General features: G+C 50.7%; 5 protein-coding genes and 2 pseudogenes across 5 annotated transcripts; 4 read left to right on the top strand and 3 right to left on the bottom strand.

Annotated features, from left to right (window-relative positions):
• Positions 1 to 172: 172 nt before the first annotated feature.
• Positions 173 to 724, bottom strand: SAPIO_CDS6468 (annotated as a pseudogene; the record flags this gene model as incomplete).
• A 2363-nt stretch (positions 725 to 3087) lies between these two features.
• On the top strand, positions 3088 to 6615 carry SAPIO_CDS6467 (uncharacterized protein; the record flags this gene model as incomplete). The annotated part of the gene is made up of 4 exons (XM_016788559.1): positions 3088 to 3216; positions 3300 to 3359; positions 3468 to 4061; positions 5155 to 6615. The coding sequence occupies 4 exons, from the start codon at positions 3088 to 3090 to the stop codon at positions 6613 to 6615; spliced, it is 2244 nt and encodes a 747-aa protein (XP_016641850.1).
• Positions 6616 to 8083: 1468 nt separating this feature from the next.
• Positions 8084 to 9731, top strand: SAPIO_CDS6466 (uncharacterized protein; the record flags this gene model as incomplete). The annotated part of the gene is made up of 5 exons (XM_016788558.1): positions 8084 to 8337; positions 8426 to 9008; positions 9169 to 9311; positions 9368 to 9440; positions 9489 to 9731. The coding sequence occupies 5 exons, from the start codon at positions 8084 to 8086 to the stop codon at positions 9729 to 9731; spliced, it is 1296 nt and encodes a 431-aa protein (XP_016641849.1).
• A 621-nt stretch (positions 9732 to 10352) lies between these two features.
• On the top strand, positions 10353 to 11358 carry SAPIO_CDS6465 (Alpha/beta hydrolase fold family protein; the record flags this gene model as incomplete). Its single annotated transcript, XM_016788557.1, has 4 exons — positions 10353 to 10539; positions 10598 to 10852; positions 10917 to 11163; positions 11229 to 11358. 4 exons carry the CDS (start codon positions 10353 to 10355, stop codon positions 11356 to 11358), a joined length of 819 nt encoding a protein of 272 aa, XP_016641848.1.
• Positions 11359 to 11614: 256 nt separating this feature from the next.
• Positions 11615 to 12103, bottom strand: SAPIO_CDS6464 (uncharacterized protein; the record flags this gene model as incomplete). Its single annotated transcript, XM_016788556.1, has 2 exons — positions 11615 to 11844; positions 11926 to 12103. 2 exons carry the CDS (start codon positions 12101 to 12103, stop codon positions 11615 to 11617), a joined length of 408 nt encoding a protein of 135 aa, XP_016641847.1.
• Positions 12104 to 13475: 1372 nt separating this feature from the next.
• SAPIO_CDS6463 (uncharacterized protein) lies at positions 13476 to 13964 on the bottom strand (the record flags this gene model as incomplete). Its single annotated transcript, XM_016788555.1, has 2 exons — positions 13476 to 13571; positions 13641 to 13964. 2 exons carry the CDS (start codon positions 13962 to 13964, stop codon positions 13476 to 13478), a joined length of 420 nt encoding a protein of 139 aa, XP_016641846.1.
• Positions 13965 to 14719: 755 nt separating this feature from the next.
• SAPIO_CDS6462 lies at positions 14720 to 15504 on the top strand (annotated as a pseudogene; the record flags this gene model as incomplete).
• Between the last annotated feature and the right edge of the window lie 1800 nt (positions 15505 to 17304).

Raw genomic sequence — 17304 nt, 5'->3', positions numbered from 1 at the left:
GGCCGAGTGGTTGGCCGTGGTCATCAATGTTCTTTCCCCCCTTCTCCATCCTTCTGCCCCATTCGGTGTAAGGGCCCTCTAATAGAGAGTTGTGTGACCCTCCCGTTTCTCTCTCTCCGTTCCCCAGTTACACCCAGACACAGCCCTGGAAAGGGGCATTCATTCTTTCACATTATTCCTCATCCGTGTCCACATCATCCTCCTCATCCCACTCCTCCGGGTTCTCCAGGCCGTTGAGGTCGTCCAGCTCTTCTTCGTACTCCCAATCCTCCGAGTCTGCCAGGTCAATATCCTCCAGCGCCGAAGCCGTAGCGTTGAACTCCCCGTCGCCCTCGATGTCAGACCTCTTAAAGTTGCTGCGGCGGCAGGTCGTGCGCATCGAGTAGTAACGATTGGGTGAGGATCCATCGGTGCTAAAATGACCATAGCCGTCGAAACCATCACCGGATGCACCCTTGCAATTGGAGGTCTTGTAAAACTTGGCCGCGCACACCGACTTGTACTTCTTGTTGAACGACGTGTATTTGATGGAGGTGACCTTCCCGCTCAGGTTCGGGCCTTTGAATCCGCTGATCTTGTGGCACGCGGAGCCGGTGCCGCCTTTGCCGGACTTCGTGGAGTGGGAGCCTTTGAAATGTGGTTTGCTGTAGACGGTAACGCTCCACGCAGCGGTAACGTCGGCGCATGCCACGAGGGCGACGGCGAGGACGGAGAGCAACTTCATTGTCGAGTTTGAAGGAGTGTAAGACAAGTGGAAGCTCGTCGGTAAGGGGTAATAGTACTGAAGATGCCGAAACTGACTTAAGACGTGTACTTAGGATGTGCAATGTCGTGGGAGTGTTCAACTGATATACCAGCGGCAATCCTCAGACTCGGATCAATGTCTTCCCACCGCACAGCGGAAAATTACCTTAGAGTCGGAGCAAGATCAGGGGTCTACCGCAGTCCTTGCCGAGTCCGGCTGGTTAACTGGGGATCAAGGACCTTAAGCATTATGGTAAAGAAAAATAGTAAAATTAGATGATGCTGGGGGTGCATAAATCTCGCCACCTTGGAGCAGCAGCCCCCACCACTCGAAGGAATAACCCGGTCAGACCTGTAGGTCTTATGTAGCGATGGGATCTTTCCACGCTTTTTCCTTCTACACTCCTCTAAAAGGAGGCTTATTCGTATTACCATGATTCGGCAGAGACGGTTCGTGCGGAAATTGTGCTTACTCTCCCTCGCCCCCTCCCTTGCGCTTCTCTCTCCCAAATTTCGTCGATTGGACAAGCTTCTCAGTAGTGATATTTATTCCGTCTTACTATGTTTAACTCCCGCCCAATGACTCCAATCCCCAAAACAAAGAAAAATAGCCTCTTGCGCCGCCCCACAACATGCTCTGCCCCCATAGGAAACGATACTGGTTGAGCACCCTTCTGCCCGGCGATGAGCGAGGTAAACCTTCCCCCTTTAGTTTGCATACTTCGTGAGTTCCTTTGACTGGTTGCTTCCCCGAACTTTGCAATAATGGAGCCATTGCTCAAGAATACCTTGCGAGGGGCTCTTCCGATTAAAGCCGGCATAAATCGGGCCAGAAGGTCGACGCTCAGTGCATGTCAAAGCCTAGGGGTCTATTCATGACCTTATCTATGCTTCCACGACGCTATTTCAAACGCCGTCACTGGCACAGGCCTTCTTCGTCGATGCCTCTCTGAGCGGCGGAGTGGAGTGTAAGCCTCTATATTTGGACGACAGTCCTTGGCATCTTGCCTGACCAACTCTAGGTCATGTTCCAAGCACATATCATCTCCCTGATGCCCGTGATGATCAGCATTGCGTTCCACCCTATTAATGTACGGAGGATTTGGTGTGGATCGTGGGTAGAGAAGAAGGTGGAGGGCGTCAACTAACAGGCGCAATGACACCAACTTCGACAAAATAGCTAAATATAGAAAGCTCCAGGGACGCGTCAATGGGACCTCAAAGTTAGCACTGCTGGAGACCGGATTAGCACCTGTATTCGCTTCTTTATATCAATAGCCTTATCTAGAAGTGTTCTGAAATTCAATATCAACCCGAAACTTTGCAGGACACGAGCTACTGGAGTTATAATATTCAATGGAGCAGTTTGAGACACTTTCAACTCATTTGTAGATTGTCTCTAACATATCGTAATACTACATCGAGTTTACAGCTAGGCCCCTATGACCGCTAAGATTACCTATGACACGAGGGAAGCAACAACAGGCCACCACCTGCACCTGTGGTCGGAACACGCCAGGCCAACCCTGCCGAATGGACTGTGCTTCGTAATACGAAAGGCTTCATCTGACACACCTATTAGTTCTGACAGCAACAAACGGCTTTCCTAGTGATGACTTCTGATGATTATTGTGAATAATAACTGCTGCCGGAACTGACAGACTACGCTTCTAGCATGTCGTAATAGCACGACCAAGGGAGGAGCAGGATTCGCTCGTGGTCGTCGTTCGAGAGAGCATGCCAAACTTGATAAACAAGAAAATCGGAAGGTCTAACATGATAGGATGAGGGCTACGAAGGAGGCGTTGGTTCAGGCTTGACGGGAAAAAAAAATTTACGGAATCATGTGGCACGTCTCTAAATAAGAGAGGGCTAGTGAGGTTTTATCGCTGGAGTGAGGCTTTTTAAAAGGATATTCGCCTTCGTTCACGAGATGACAAGGACTTTTGTAATGGCTTGGGATATTTTTCCAGCTTCGCCATTAGTTGGATAGAGTGCTACCGCCCCTAGATATTGGAGAACCGCGAGGGCATTTCGACCTGGTGGTCCCAATCCGGGTGATGAGCAAGTTTGAGCAGTTACTCCGCATTCTGTGCCGTCCCGCACACTCCAGGCATCACGAGGATAGGTCCGTCTATTTACGCCCGTAAGCAAAAGAGGCCCTCCAGGGACATTATCATAATGGCAATCGGCGCGGTTTCGCATTCGTGTATAGAGAGGCTCTGGCAAGATTCGATCGATACATAAACCGTGCCTCTTGCGACCCTGCTGATGGGAGGATCGTTCAGTCAGGTTGAACTCAAAACGGGCCTCTTTATGACCCAGAAAAGTATTCTCTAAAAGATGAGGTTCTATCGGTCTCAATCCTTTCTGGCCCTGCTATCATGGCTCTATGTCATGGTTAACGGAGAACTCACGCCTCCGACTGAAGAGCAGCTGCGAAACCAAAACCGCACGATATCCTTTGGACTGGTAAAACATCTCGCCTCTACGCCCCAGTTCACTCCATCGTATTTGGTATCGGATTTTTAACCGTTTTTGTGCTTAAACTGCAGATTTTGTACCCGGGATACCAGCCCCTGGACGTCTGGGGCCCGATGGATCTGCTCTTCACCGTATGTCGGACGCCTCCCCGCCTTTTTTTTTTCTGGCCAGCGTGCATACGTGGCTGTTGATGTCTCTCTTTCATGTAGATCTAACTGCTGCTCCCGCTTTCGCTACAGACGTCATATTATTACAAGATCACCCTGTCCATAATCGCCCACTCAGTCGGACCTGTCTCCCTCCGACCCCCTCCCCATCGCATGAGTGAGGATCCCACGGTGCCTTTGATGGACATGGGCTGGGTGATTTCCCCCGCAGTCCAAGCAACACACGACTTCGCCAACGCGCCTGCGTTGGACATCATCATGGTTCCCGGCGGACTTGGGCTCAACCACCTCTTCGACACCAACGACACCGCCATCCAGGATTTCATCAACCTGCGTTACTCTCAGGCCCAGTACATCCTCAGCGTATGCACCGGCTCCCAAGTCCTAGCTTCGGCCGGCATCCTCGACGGGCGCAAAGCCACCACGAACAAGGCCGCCTGGAAATCCGTGGTTGGCTCGCGTCCTGAGGTCGACTGGGTACCGACGGCCCGGTGGGTCGAGGACGGTAACGTCTGGACGAGTTCGGGCGTTGCTGCCGGCATCGATATGATGTATGCATTTTTGAAGCACTTGTATGGCGAGCAACAGATAAACGCCAACATGAACAATATGGAGTTCGCTCCGCATACTGACCCACATTGGGACCCTTTCTCGGTTGTTCACAATGTGAGTTTCAATCTCTCTTTCGCTACCTTCGTGGATATATGTATAATATATGTACATTGGAGCTCTCGGTACACTAACTAGGAGGTACAGGTCCCTGGAGCCGATACCGAAGGTGACATGAAGGATTGCTTTGGCCCTCTTGAAACGGCTTCGTCAAGTGCCAGTTGAGGGGTTACAAGGCAGACTACATCCACGGTGTGTATTATGGTAACTCAGTGGAGGTCTTAAAGTTGAGTATTGGGGCTTTTAGTCTTTTCGACTACAGTATTTTATTGTCAGTTCTCATTTCTGGGAGTGGAATCCATTCGTTTACCAGTTTCCCTGTGTGTTTTGGTTTCTCATCATTGTTTCATTTGGCATTTCTATTCAATTGGAAGCGCGGCATTCACGTTCTCGCCATTTGTGTCGGTAGTCTCACTGATCAACAGTGCTGACGCTTGCCTGTTCTGTCAATTTTGTTATGGAGCTTGCAGCGGCTTCCTTGGACTTCTACAACCATTGGCCTATCCGTATATCTCGGCCTATCCGTATTTCTCAGCTATTCTAGCGCAAGTTTAAAATATTAATCTACATAGTTAAGCTGGAGCATACAACGAAACTGGAGAATGGTCTTTGGGCTTAAACAAGCGGCAATTCTGCTCTATATTAAGCAGCAGATATATGTAGATGACAACTGCTGCCTGCTAGATTTCGGAGGGTTGCGTCGCGCCGCGTGATCTTCCCCAGGAAAATGGACATCATTTTTTTTTTTTAAAAAAAAAAGACAATCCTTCCGCCATTCTCCTCAAGCTCTTCCATCTCCTCCGAACACACATTTCTTCAACAATTAAGCCGGCCTTACTAAACCATGCCATCGCTCCCGCCCGAGCTCATCATCCGCATCTTTGTCGAATGCGACGATTTGGCGGACGTGAAGGCTTTGCTCCTCACATGTCGATCCTTTCGAGATGTTTGGTGCGCTCATGCTCATCGTATAATCGTCGAGGTTGGCCCTAGTGCCATCCCTGCCTTTGAGGATGCACTCATCGCGGTATAGTGTCCTACGGGTCTGGTTTCCCGTTCATATGGCCCTGACTGGAATGTTGCTCTCTAGGTGCGAGCCACTGCCATGGTGGAGGCGGCCCAGAAAAGCGGAAAATTCCCTCCGGCCGGCATTCAGCCTGCGGACTTGGACTCTCAGTCGCGGAAGCCGGACTTGGTTGAGTTCCAGGAGGTAGTCGATTTGAATTACTTGGTTCAATGCGTGGAGGTCAAATACTGCCATCACGATGTCCCAGAGTATTTCCCCTACTTTTCCGCGAACGGCAGATGGCCCTTTGACCGAACGCCCTGTCCCCCGGAAGCTCCTCCCGAAGATCCGGAGGGCATGGAGGTATGGAAGTTACGCTTCCATAAGGCGGTATACACGACCCTTCTTCTAGGCGCGCTGTTGGCCGGCGCATATCACAAGCCTTTCCTGGATGCCGAAGATGACGGCCAGGGAGGAGGCCCAGAGATGGCCGCCGCAGAATCGCAAGCACTCTTCCAGCGCCGCAAGAAACTCCTCCGAAAAATCCTCAGGTTCCAGAACGACTACACAGTACGAGGTTTCGAACTCTCGGCCAGGGACATTGAGTATCTGCGCCACTTTCCTGCCTATGACTTCAATGGCTCTGTAGAGAAAAAGGAAGAGGCTTTTGGGACAGTTGCGAGCTGGCTGGTTGTTTCGACGCTAACTGATTTGCGCCGTTCGTCGCCTCGGCTAACTCGATGCGCCTCCCGCTCCATCAAAGGACACCGAAGATACCTCTCGCATGCACAGGCGACACGCGGAGACCAGCCCTTCACGTTCAGTGACCACGTAGAAGGGACTGAAGCAGAGGCCGAGAATGTCTTGTGGCTGATAATGCAGATAATCCACATTTTCGAATTTCTCCAGCTTTGCTTCGTAAACCATGATGGTCGCGAGGGATTCTCAAGGGGAGAGGAGTCTGCCGAAGCATTGTCCATGAGGGCAAAGAAGCGCACAGTCATCGTTGTGTTGTTTGGGATTTTCCAGGTTGAAGAGATCACGTTGCCAGACCGGATCGAAGATGCGGTAGAGTACTCGTTGCTCGCCCGGCCCATCTCCCCCAGCGCTCTTCCCGGACAGGACGAAGGCCGCCACATCTTAAGATCGATCCCCAGCCTTGATTTTCCTCTGATCTGGGAGACACTCTACCTTTGGAGCGGCATCCCAAATCATGACGGAGACTTTCCCACGCCTCCGCCACCGCTTCAGTTTTTCACGTTTCTTCTTCAGAAGTATTTTAACCTCCGGTTTACGCCTGAAATGTGGGACGTGTCCGACCGGGATTTTTATCAAGCTTATAGAGAGTTCAAGGCACGCGCTACGCTTTTCTCCAACGGATTTGAGATGGTCTCTCATAGACGCTGGCCGGATTGCACAAACGGCACCGAGTATCTCGTTACGTATTCGCCTCCAGCGCTCCGGTACGAGGAGCTTCGCTTGAACCCGCGGACATATGAAGAATATGGATTTTTGCCTGAGGTTTGGCGGGACTCACTCGGCTAATCCACTGATCACGGCCCAAGGGCAGGACGGATTCTGTCGGTGTTTATCTTATTACCGCTGCAAAGGAGGATTCTCGCCGCGAATCATGGTGGGGAAGTCGAGCGGGATTCCTGTGACAGACTTTTGTAGACGCATGCTCGACTGATTTATAATAGAGGCTGGTCGGAAGTGAGGCGAAGAATGGAAGCCAGAAACAGCTGCGAGATCCTGGCAGGGGAGCATCCTCAATTTGGCCGAAGAGAAAGACAGAGGCTGAGAATGGTATGGGCATGTTCATGTTTCCTCTTGAACTGGCGGTCGCTGACGAGCGGGTAGAGACTCGCAAACGTGCACGCACCTCCGTGGGAGAGAGAAGACCTCGAGGAACAAGCGAGGACATGTCCTGAAGCCGCGGACCGACATTGGACGAGAGCATTTGATAGTGGGCACGGCTGAGTTTTGAGACGCACAACAATGATTATTGGATAAGGTCTCCCCATTGGATGTGCCTTATTCGAATCCGCAAGTGGAGTTATGCTTTCAAGCCATGTTGGCCTCCATTTGCCTCCAAATATCACCCAGGCTCAACCAGAGAAGTCGCGATGGAGCCTCCTTCCCCTCTCCCTCCCCCGAACCAAATTAGAAGGAACCCCCACACACGACATCATATAACCAAAAACATGAGCGGAAGCTTCTGGGCCGGTCTTCTCCTAGCGGCTGAGCTCGCCTTCGGGCCCCGGTTCGCCGGAGACTAATCGGTTCGAATCCGAGAGGGTGAACAACCATTTTAGTTCGAGCACAGCCGCCGGGGTTGAAAGCGGGATAGCGTGTCGGGACGCAGTCCTCTGGCCCTAATTCTTTTTTTTTTCTTTTTCTTTTATTATTATCGAATTGTTTGAAATTCGGCAATGTTTAGAAAACGTCGTGAACGATTTGTTGGATGGGTGGATGCGAAGAGTTCTCCTGGAGGAGATATGCTCTCTTCCCTTCACTGCCTTGAAGGCGGCTTATCTACATCTACCTTTGGCAGCGGCCTCTACTACATAGCGAAAGGCTCCCGTACCCTCAAAAGACATTGAAAACCAAGTGATTAACCCATCGTCTCTCGGCAAGCTCTGTTGTCACACCCGATACTCACCTCGCGGTGAAGCAACTGACAATCCACGCCCAAGCTCTCGGCACGCATCTGCCCTTGCGAGTCCCTTTGGAGCGGGGATTGAGTGCCTGCTGCCCCGCAGACCCTCCCCCAGTCAAAGTCAAATGATCAGTGAATACGAAGGTATCCTCTCCTCAGCGGAATCTCGGGAACGTTGCCGCCACACAGAATTGATGTCCCGCGGATTTACCGACAGGTCCGGCTTTGGAGGCGGTGATGAAAGGTAACCTCCCCGAGATTCCTCCCTCTCTTGTTTATTTACCCACTGATTCTCTCGGAGAGTGAATCCTGCATTTCTTCTACATTTTCTGAACTGCGCAGCTTTTTGTCGAAATGGCTACGACGACTGTGACGCAGACCGCGACGGAGACCTTGGAGCTCCAGTCAGTTCCCAATGCCGGGCCTGACAGGCAGCTAGAGACGGCTCCATCGACCCCCAAGGAAAAAATGTCCCCGGGGACAATGATCAAGATCCTGAGTGCCGGTCTCGCATTCTTCGTCAGCGGCGTCAGCGATGGTAGCATCGGCACCATCATCCCCTACGCCATTCGAGACTACGGTATCACCACCACAATTGTATCGAGCGTGTAGGTTGTCTCTCACCCGTGGCGGCGAGGAAGCAAAAAGGCAGATAAAAGCCTCGGAAAATTAAACTACTGACGAAATAAATGACAGATTCGGGGCCAACTTCTTCGGCTGGCTCGCAGCAGCCATCACCAACGCATACCTCGCAGCATACTTCGACCTCGGAGCCATGCTCGCCCTGGGCGCAATCATGCAAATCCTCGGCTCCGCCTTCAGGACGTGGATGACTCCCTTCCCCTTCTGGGCCTTCACCTTCTTCCTAGTGAGTCTCGGGCAGGCCTACCAAGACACGCACTGCAACACGTTCGTAGCCACCGCCAAATCCCCTCATCGCTGGCTGGGCTTCATCCATGCCATGTACATGCTTGGGTGCCTCGTGAGTCCGTTTGCCTCGAACGCCGTGGCATCGGCGAATACGCCCTCTCGATGGAATCTATTTTATACCGTTCCCCTCGGGATCAGCGTTGCCAACTTGGGGCTTGCTTTGTACGCCTTCTGGGACACCGTAGGTCTGAAGAAGAGGAGTGAGGAGTCTCGACAGGCGGGAGAGGAGAATAAGAGCGCTGTCGGGGCGACGAAGATGGTGAAGAAGGCGCTCAGCATCCCCGGGGTGTGGATCCTCAGCCTTTTTTACTTTTTCTACATCGGTGCCGTCCTCACTGCTGGTGGCTGGGTAGGTCCTTTGCGCTGTGTTGCCCCTAAGAGTTTTTTTTTTTTTTTTCTCCTTTTCCTCCTTTCTGCCAACTCGCTCCTGCTAATTCAAACTCTTTTTTCTTCTTACTTTCAAGGTTGTGGAATATTTGGTAGTCGTGCGCCATGGTGATCTTTCTCAGATGGGATATGTGCCCGCGGGCTGGAGTGGTGGTTCGTTCCTAGGTCGAGTCCTATTGCCCGAACTCACCCACCGATGGGGAGAAAGGCGCATGGTGTTTCTCTACTGCGTGCTCTGCCTCGCATTCCAGCTTTGCTTCTGGCTGTACGGTATCTTCCCAGTTCATTTCCCCCAGACATTTTTTTCTCACACGTTAACAGAATTCCGAACATCATCTCCGCATCCATTGCCATCACCTTCTTCGGCTTCTTTTCCGGGCCCCTCTTCGCAGCGGTAAGTAGCTCATATGAAAATGGCACAACGCGTCTAATTGGATTCTAGGGTATGGCCCTTGGAACCAAAATATTCCCGCCAGATTATCACTCCACGGCCCTCGCATTCGTCTTTGTCTTTGCTCAAATGGGCGGGTCTTTCTTCCCCATCATCACGGGTGTGATCGCCGCGTCCAAGGGAGTCGCCGTTTTGCAGCCTATGTTGGTTGGACTGATCGCTGCGACGGGCATTGCTTGGTTGCTTGTTCCAAGACCGAAGAGCGTTGGAAATCCGGCCCTACACCAGGAATGAATGTGCAATAAGACGAAGTTATGGTAACTTTCTGTACATAGATGCACCAGCGAATATCAGCTGTTGCGTCTGGAACTCTGGATGAGGTCGTGACTTGTGAGATAATAGCCAAAACGAATAGTTTGGATTTTGCGCAGATGAGAATGAGAACGTAGTCACATGGCCAGTAGATGCATCTTTAACGTCGACTGAAGACACGGAGCTTCTGCAACCCCGCATTTATCGCCAGTCGAATCGGTCTTTCACTCTGCGTAAGCTCCTACATCGGATTGGCGTGCAGTGCTTGTCCAACTTAGTGGGGCTGTGAGGGGGGGCATCCGCTAAAAGACAGCATATGTTAGTGCGTTCCCGACCCGACGCCGTCAGGTTATCCGACCTCATCGGAAGCTCGGAAGATTGGAGAAAACAATCGTCCCATACCCGAAACTTCAAAGGAAGTTTCATTGTCCCGAGGGAATTAGTAATCGGGATAGCGACTTCCAACATTAGTGCGTTGCAACGAGACCAGAGACCTCAAGAAGACCTCACTTGACTAGTAAGGGGCGTGAGTGACTGAAAAAAAGAGAAGAAGAGCCATTGCCATCAACTATTGCCGTTAATCTCACAACTCAGACTCACAAAATGCCATTCGTAACGATCAATGGCAAGGAGCTGTTCGTGGCGGCTGGCTTCGGGGCCCAGTCTCCATCAGAGAACGGCGTCACTTTCGTCTGTATCCATGGCCTCGGGTCATCGCATGCCTTTTACGCAACTTTGGCGTCTAAGATAGCCGACTCCGGCAATTCATGTGTTCTATACGACACATACGGTTCGTTTATCCCCTGATTCAACATGGGTCAAGCAACTGCTGATGATACCTGTACTAGGGAGCGGTCAGTCCAAATTTAAGGGCGAGGAGCAAACCCTTGAATCGATGGCTGCGGATGTCGAGGGCTTGATCAAGCATTTCAAGCTCAATCATTCCCGCACCGTACTTGTCGGCCATTCCATGGGCGGAATGGTTGCTTGCAAAGTCGCGTCCAGACTCACCGACCTTGGTGGTATCGCCTTGCTTGGGCCAGTTCATCCCTCGCCTGCGCTCGGCGACGTATTCACACAGAGAATCAAGACCGTTATGCAAAGTTAGTCGCTCGCCCCTAACCGCATACTGGCAAATTGTTGGATTTGTGCTGATAGATGAATTAGATGGCGTGGAGGCTCTAGCCGACGCCATCCCGAATGCTGCGCCTGGTTCCAAAGCTACTGCAACGCAGAGAGCCTTTATCAGGGCACTCATCCTGTCACAAGAACCCGAAGGCTATGCGTCCCTCTGCTCCGTCATTTCAAATGCCAAGGCACCAGACTACTCTGCCATACAATGCCCCGTACTCATTGTCGCTGGAGCGGACGACAAGACCTGCCCCCTGAGCTCCTCCGAGACGATCTTGAACAGGTAAGTGACTATGCATATGCTTATTCTTGGTGGAACTCTGCGGACTAACAATCCAATTCTCTCAGCATCGGCACCGACAAATCCAAAAAAGCAATTCAGGTTCTTGATGGAGTTGGTCACTGGCATTGCATCGAGGCGGGTGATGAAGTAGGGGATCTTCTCGTCGGATTTGCCAAATCTATATCGAAGCAATGATCAAAAATATCTATTAGATAGCGGGCCGATAGTCATCAAAAAACATTTTAACTTGGCAGGACTCGATAAGTAATTCTATTCCTGATCATATGTGCTACCGAATCAGGGCAGCCTCGAATTCAGTCAGTTGCTTTTCCCATCTCCTTCACAATGGATAAAGAAAAGTCTCTCTGAGGTGACCTGTGCTTTTGCGATCCGACACGGGGTGTTTCCGTTGAAACTGAAAATACTTATATAAATCTTGGACCTCCATCGTCTACAGCCAAATCCGGTAGAAGCTGAATTGCCACCTCCCGGACGCCGACTTAACGAACCGAGCTCTGCCAGCCCATTCCACGTCCTTCGCTTCGCCAGTCTTAAGCTGATACTCCACGAGGCCGATAATCATAAATTCCGTCGCGTCATTGCCATAGGGATATACCCGATGAATCGTGTGCTTCCTCGCCTTGACATGTTCCCACATGGAAAGCCTCTGTCTCATGATCTCTGGAAGAAAAATATAAGCTTTTTGTCCGTCCTAGAGTGTGCAACTTATGCATAGTTGGACAAAGCAAGTCGTCGACATACCTTCCCGACCCTGGTTCTTCTTGCCAGCAACGATGAAGGTGGCATCATCGGCAAACTGGTTGACATAATTATCATGGTCTCCCGGGGTATCGGAGATGCGGTAGAAATCCTCTAGAAACTGCACAATCTCGCCATTCACCTCGAGGGCGGGCTTCTCAAAAGAATATGAATGGGTCATTGTGTTTGTGTTGCTTTAGGATAGAGGGTTGATAGGAGGATGGATGAGTGACGTAGCGAATGGCTGCAAGGGCAGGGCACAGTTGTACTTTGAGTACGAAGTAAATCCCCGCTATTACTAGGTTGATGGCACTTTCCGCCCATCGGCACTGGGGCGGTCGGCATCGGATACCGGGTAACTTTGGAGATGAGTTTTATGCGACGGCCCCAACCACGCCAAGCCCCTCAACCTAGCAGACATTTCACTAAAAAGCCCTCTTCCCCTCCCCCACAAAGCCGTTTTAAACATGAAAAAGGAGGAAGGCTCTTCCCCCGATATATACCAGGTTCCACGAACTTGGTCCACGCCTAGCTGACGTTCTCTCCTTCGCCCATTGTTGTGAGCACGGTAATAATCTAATTCCTCCTGGGTGCGCTGCTTCCCCTCCCGAATGAGATCATGCAGACGGATGAGGCAGTCCGCTGTTGGGCTTCATCTTCACCCTATTTATCCAACTCCCGTTCGTCTCTTGAAGTACACAGACGTTCGGGGAGAGTTGGCCGATTTAGACCGCATTTTACATCACTGGAACGCTACGTGCACTAAGCCGGCCATAGATCGCGCACGCGATTCCTGCGCTTGTGAGAGAGTTCGCAGCGCAAATGAACCAATGTAGATTGTCAAGGGCTGCTGCTATCCTTGTGTTATTGGGTTGTTTGTTTTCTTTCCTCGCCTTCATTTCTCAGAATTATGTCAATCTCTTAATGCCAATACCAGGAAACAGAGCATCAGTACTAATTAAATATGTGGTTGGTAATGTGTTCAAACGGGTACGATGCAACATCAGCTATACCATTCAAGTTTATTTTTAGGAGCGGAGAGGCGCCAATTACTGCATTTTAGCTGGAGCCTTCCTGCGGTTATGCTGTGTAGCCGCCCAACATCGCAGCATTTCAGAGGAGCCTCGTCCTCCTGGTCACCGCACCGGGAGCAATAGGAGAACATGCATCACCTGAGCGGCGGCCTGCAGATGGACAACACGGTTCACCCTTACTTGCTGAATAACACTTGGCTTGCGCTCAAGGTGAAGGTTCCCTCGGCTTTTTGTTCTATGTAGACCTATCTCCTAAAACCATCTCTCGACTCAAATCCGTCAAGGCGTCGATATGAACCAAATCGCAATCGAACAGTCTTCATACCTGCAGTCATGGTATATGCCAATGGCCGGACCCGACAAAGTATCAACTACGACGAGCGCGAATGGGAGAGTTCGAAAGCCAGCAATGTAGCGAACAAATTCTACCCGTTTGCCGCTAACCCCAACGTGTGTTTTAATAAAAATCATGCCCAATGCACTGACACGACGAATCTGCATTTCCGTGGCCGAGATCCTTCACTTGTGTTGCCGATTATACTGGGCTTGATAAGCCTTTCCATCAAAAACCTCCAAATTCAGTGTCTTGATATCTACGCCCTGGATCACTCGAGCCTACACTCGATATTAGCATTCCCAACCAGTAGCGAGTTGGATCTTTTCTAGAATGGGAGGAACACATACGTTCACTCCAATGACATCACCCGCCTTGAGGAGACCCCGATAATCGATGGCGACGCTGGTCCCGCAGACGCCGCAAAACTTGTGGTCGCGAGTCTTGGACGCAAATTCATAGTTCTTCAAGTCGTCCCATCCGCGGATAAACTCGACCTGATCTCTGAAGACGTAGATCAACAAGTAGCCATTGATCGCGCAGATGGAGCAGTCGCACGAGAGGACCGGGGCCGGGGGTTTCGAAGTGGTTGATTTTAGGGCGGGATGGTGGATTTTGAATGCTGTTGCGCCGCAGTGGCAGTAGCACTCGTATGGGACGTTGTTCGGATCCATTGGAGAGGCGACGAATCGTGAAATCACCGACATCATTGAGTTTTACTACGCGGGGTGTGACAGCAAGTTGGGGTGGGAGAAATGAATTGGGCAAATGGACTGGAGGATGCGAACAGAACAGGATAAGCATTGATATATATTCACCTCTCTCTTTGATGTCGGAAAAGGCAGGTGAATAAACTCAGTGCTGAATCGTATTATTATTAATCCAAATACGATGAGAAGTAACCTCAAATTTATCAAGTCAGCTACTCACGTCACCGTTCAGATCTAGAGAGGTTTCCATCACTCCTCCGTTCGCTTTGGCTTGACAGTTGGAATCGGAGGCGGAGTCCCCAGCACCGACGCTGACATGGGCAGTGAGCCAACCAGAGGGTGATGCACGGAGGAGGATGACCCTCTTCGTATCAGAAGAGACGGGGTTCAAGTTCCTGCAAGAGTCATGGAAAGGGCGCCACTTTGTGTTTCGTATTACCCCGCTAGCCTAGTCCCTTTTCATCCAACACGCGCACCCGGTTATGCGGGCCGACTATGGTGTTTACGAAGGACAACGTGTCGTATGGGACTTCGGTGTGAGAACAAACTATTATAAAGCCATCGTCGGGTCCCTGGATTCTAATTTCATCTCAGCCCCGTCTTTCTAGCCCGTTGCGTATCCTGGCTCGCTGAACAGTCCCGTCATTCCTGTAAAGACAGTGGAAGTATCTATCGAACTCCGCTGTTTTGATCTCACCTTCTGCTTCTCAATTCCAACCATGGCGGCCACCGAAAATGACCCCAACGCTATAGCAAAGGCGGAGGGGCTTTCCAATATACCTTGGTGCGAGGACTATAAGAAAATGATATCAGGCCAATTGCATGCAACTCCTCGCCTCTTCTTCCGCCAAGAAGAACTGAGTCGCGTATAATATTTCTAACTCAGGTCTAGATACAACGCCCAGGCAAAAGAACTTGTGGACAGCCGCTTCCGAGCAAGACGTTTCATGCACCAATACAACCACCATTTCCCCGATGACGCTACCCCCGAATCACTCGTGGATGATAGGGAAAGAATGCTTCGGGGAATCCTAGGCAAAATCGGTGAGGATTGCTTTATTGAGCCTCCCATCAATATCGACTACGGGTGCAACATCTCTATTGGAGATAGATTTTACTCCAACTTCAAGTACGCTCTCCAACGATCCGCCTCCGTTCGTTTCATGAGCTCTAACACGCCTCTAGCCTCGTAATCCTCGACTGCGGCATGGTCACAATCGGAAACCGCGTCATGTTTGGTCCTTTCGTCTCCATCTTTGCTGCCACCCATGAGACGGGTGTCCAATCACGTCGGGACAACATCGAGTACGCCAAGCCCGTTACTATCGGCGATGACTGCTGGATTGGCGGTAATACAACCATCATGCCTGGCGTGACGATCGGAAAGGGATGTACGATTGGAGCAGGGAGTGTAGTCACAAGGGACATTCCTGATTTCTCAGTAGCCATTGGTTCTCCAGCTAAGGTGGTAAAGACGGTTGATCCCGTTCCTGATATTGAATAACCACATTTTCCACGGTATTTTTTTTCTTCCTGTAGCATAGAAGTGTGTTGCTTTCTCATGCTCCCGTTTACATATGTCTGTTGGTATTAGTATCGGTATCAAAATTTGGCACCGTTTCTGAGAGTCTCGTTTGGTATTTCCGAGTAGCAAGAACGATTTGAATCCTGGCAGCCTCAAGTTGATTCGCCCTTGTCTCCATAAGCTCAATTCCGCAATCAAATTTAGTGTGGCTAAGAAGGTCGAAGGGGGATCACTGCTCATCGAGTATCCTCGATTCTCACTCCAGGTAGACCGGAAATGTCACGCCTCCGGCCATTTTTATAAGCCCAACGCCACGGACGAATAACCTTACCTCTGGGAAGTTCATCCCCTGGCATTAAATACTTGCCGTCACCTCGCTTTCTTGCTCAGGCTAGCTCTTGGTCTATACAGACATTCAAAGAACCGCTCGATCTAGGTGTATGTCAAAACAACGGAGAGTAATTCTCGCTAGAAACCTTCAACAAGCGGGAGCTGAACCTCTCAGCCCAAATTACCGATTTGAAATTTGGGTGACGGGGTCTTTCTCTGCGGAGCATGCTGTCTCCGGAGGTATTGGCCCTGTTTCCGCGCTCGAAGTTTGACGCTGAGACCAATGATTTTGAGGATTGCAAGTTGGGAGCTATTTCTCTAAAATCCGACTAGTCCCACCCCCGGTTTTCCAGTCAGCTTTCGGCTAACTTGACGATAACCCTAACCGTAAATACAAATATCATCAAGAAACATCGGAGAGTGGCCAGGCACTAGAAGCTTGGTAAAGGGCAGAGCTGCTAGCGCAAGGCATCTGCTGCCTATGGCTCCTTTCTCTTCATGATGTCTCTCGTCTCGGCCCCACGCCAGACCACACCGCGTCCCGTGCTGGTTCGTGTAGCCATCTTGCCAATGGTGTATAAATACTGCTTTCTCCATTGATGAAAGCTCTCTCTCCGGCTTCGCCAGGATTGCTGGCCTGATTAGTTGCAGCCGATCTGCCGGTATCAAGGGATATCGTCTCGACCTGAACATTATCAGTTTAGCTAGGGTTCGGAAGAAAGTAGAAGCGAACCTACGCCAGTAGAATTCCTCCCCGATGAACCTGTACTGGAAATATGCCTCCCCATGTCACACCAAGCTCCAATATGAGCGAGATCTGTACTAGATTGCGAGGCCATGGTTTACCGGACTTTGTCAGGCGGGTTGAAGCACAGAGGGAGAGAACTGTACAGAAGCGGGAGACTAATCAAGAATCTTTTTTTTTTTTTTTTTTTTTTTTTTTTTTTTTAAATAAGTGGAGGAGTGAATAAGACTGGAAGATGCGGTGATCCAACTGTATAGCTCGTCATGGCCCAGAGAAGGGCTCTACTCAGAGGGATGAGGAAGTACATATATAACTTCACAAAAGGGTTCTGGAACCAAGCAGACCGTAGACGTCTGCAGCTTCGAGAATGTCAATTCCTGGATTGGGAAGCATCCCCTCCTGTTTCCCTTGCGGCTCTATAATTTGATGATCAGAAGATGGCTTGGTAACCGCGGGCAGGGTTCATGGGGGTAAGGACCAGTAGACAGCCTCATCAATTCATATGGAGAAAGACCGTGTCCAATACCGACCTCCGAGAAGAGACTATCATCGGATTCAAGAAATGCCCATGCAGGCCCTTTCGACCGGCTTTAGCAGACCCGCCATGTATCGGATATTAGCTAACGAAGCCCAGGCGGCGTGGCTGGATTGTCAATTCCCCGTTTTGGTTTAGCCCGCTAATTGGGATTCGTTTTGCCTTTCCC

Source organism: Scedosporium apiospermum (genome assembly GCF_000732125.1).
Source record: "Scedosporium apiospermum strain IHEM 14462 chromosome Unknown SEQ_SAPIO_0103, whole genome shotgun sequence".
NCBI classification, from domain to species: domain Eukaryota; kingdom Fungi; phylum Ascomycota; class Sordariomycetes; order Microascales; family Microascaceae; genus Scedosporium; species Scedosporium apiospermum.
The sequence above is the reverse complement of the archived record's forward strand: the minus strand, read 5'-3'. Positions and strand labels throughout refer to the sequence as shown.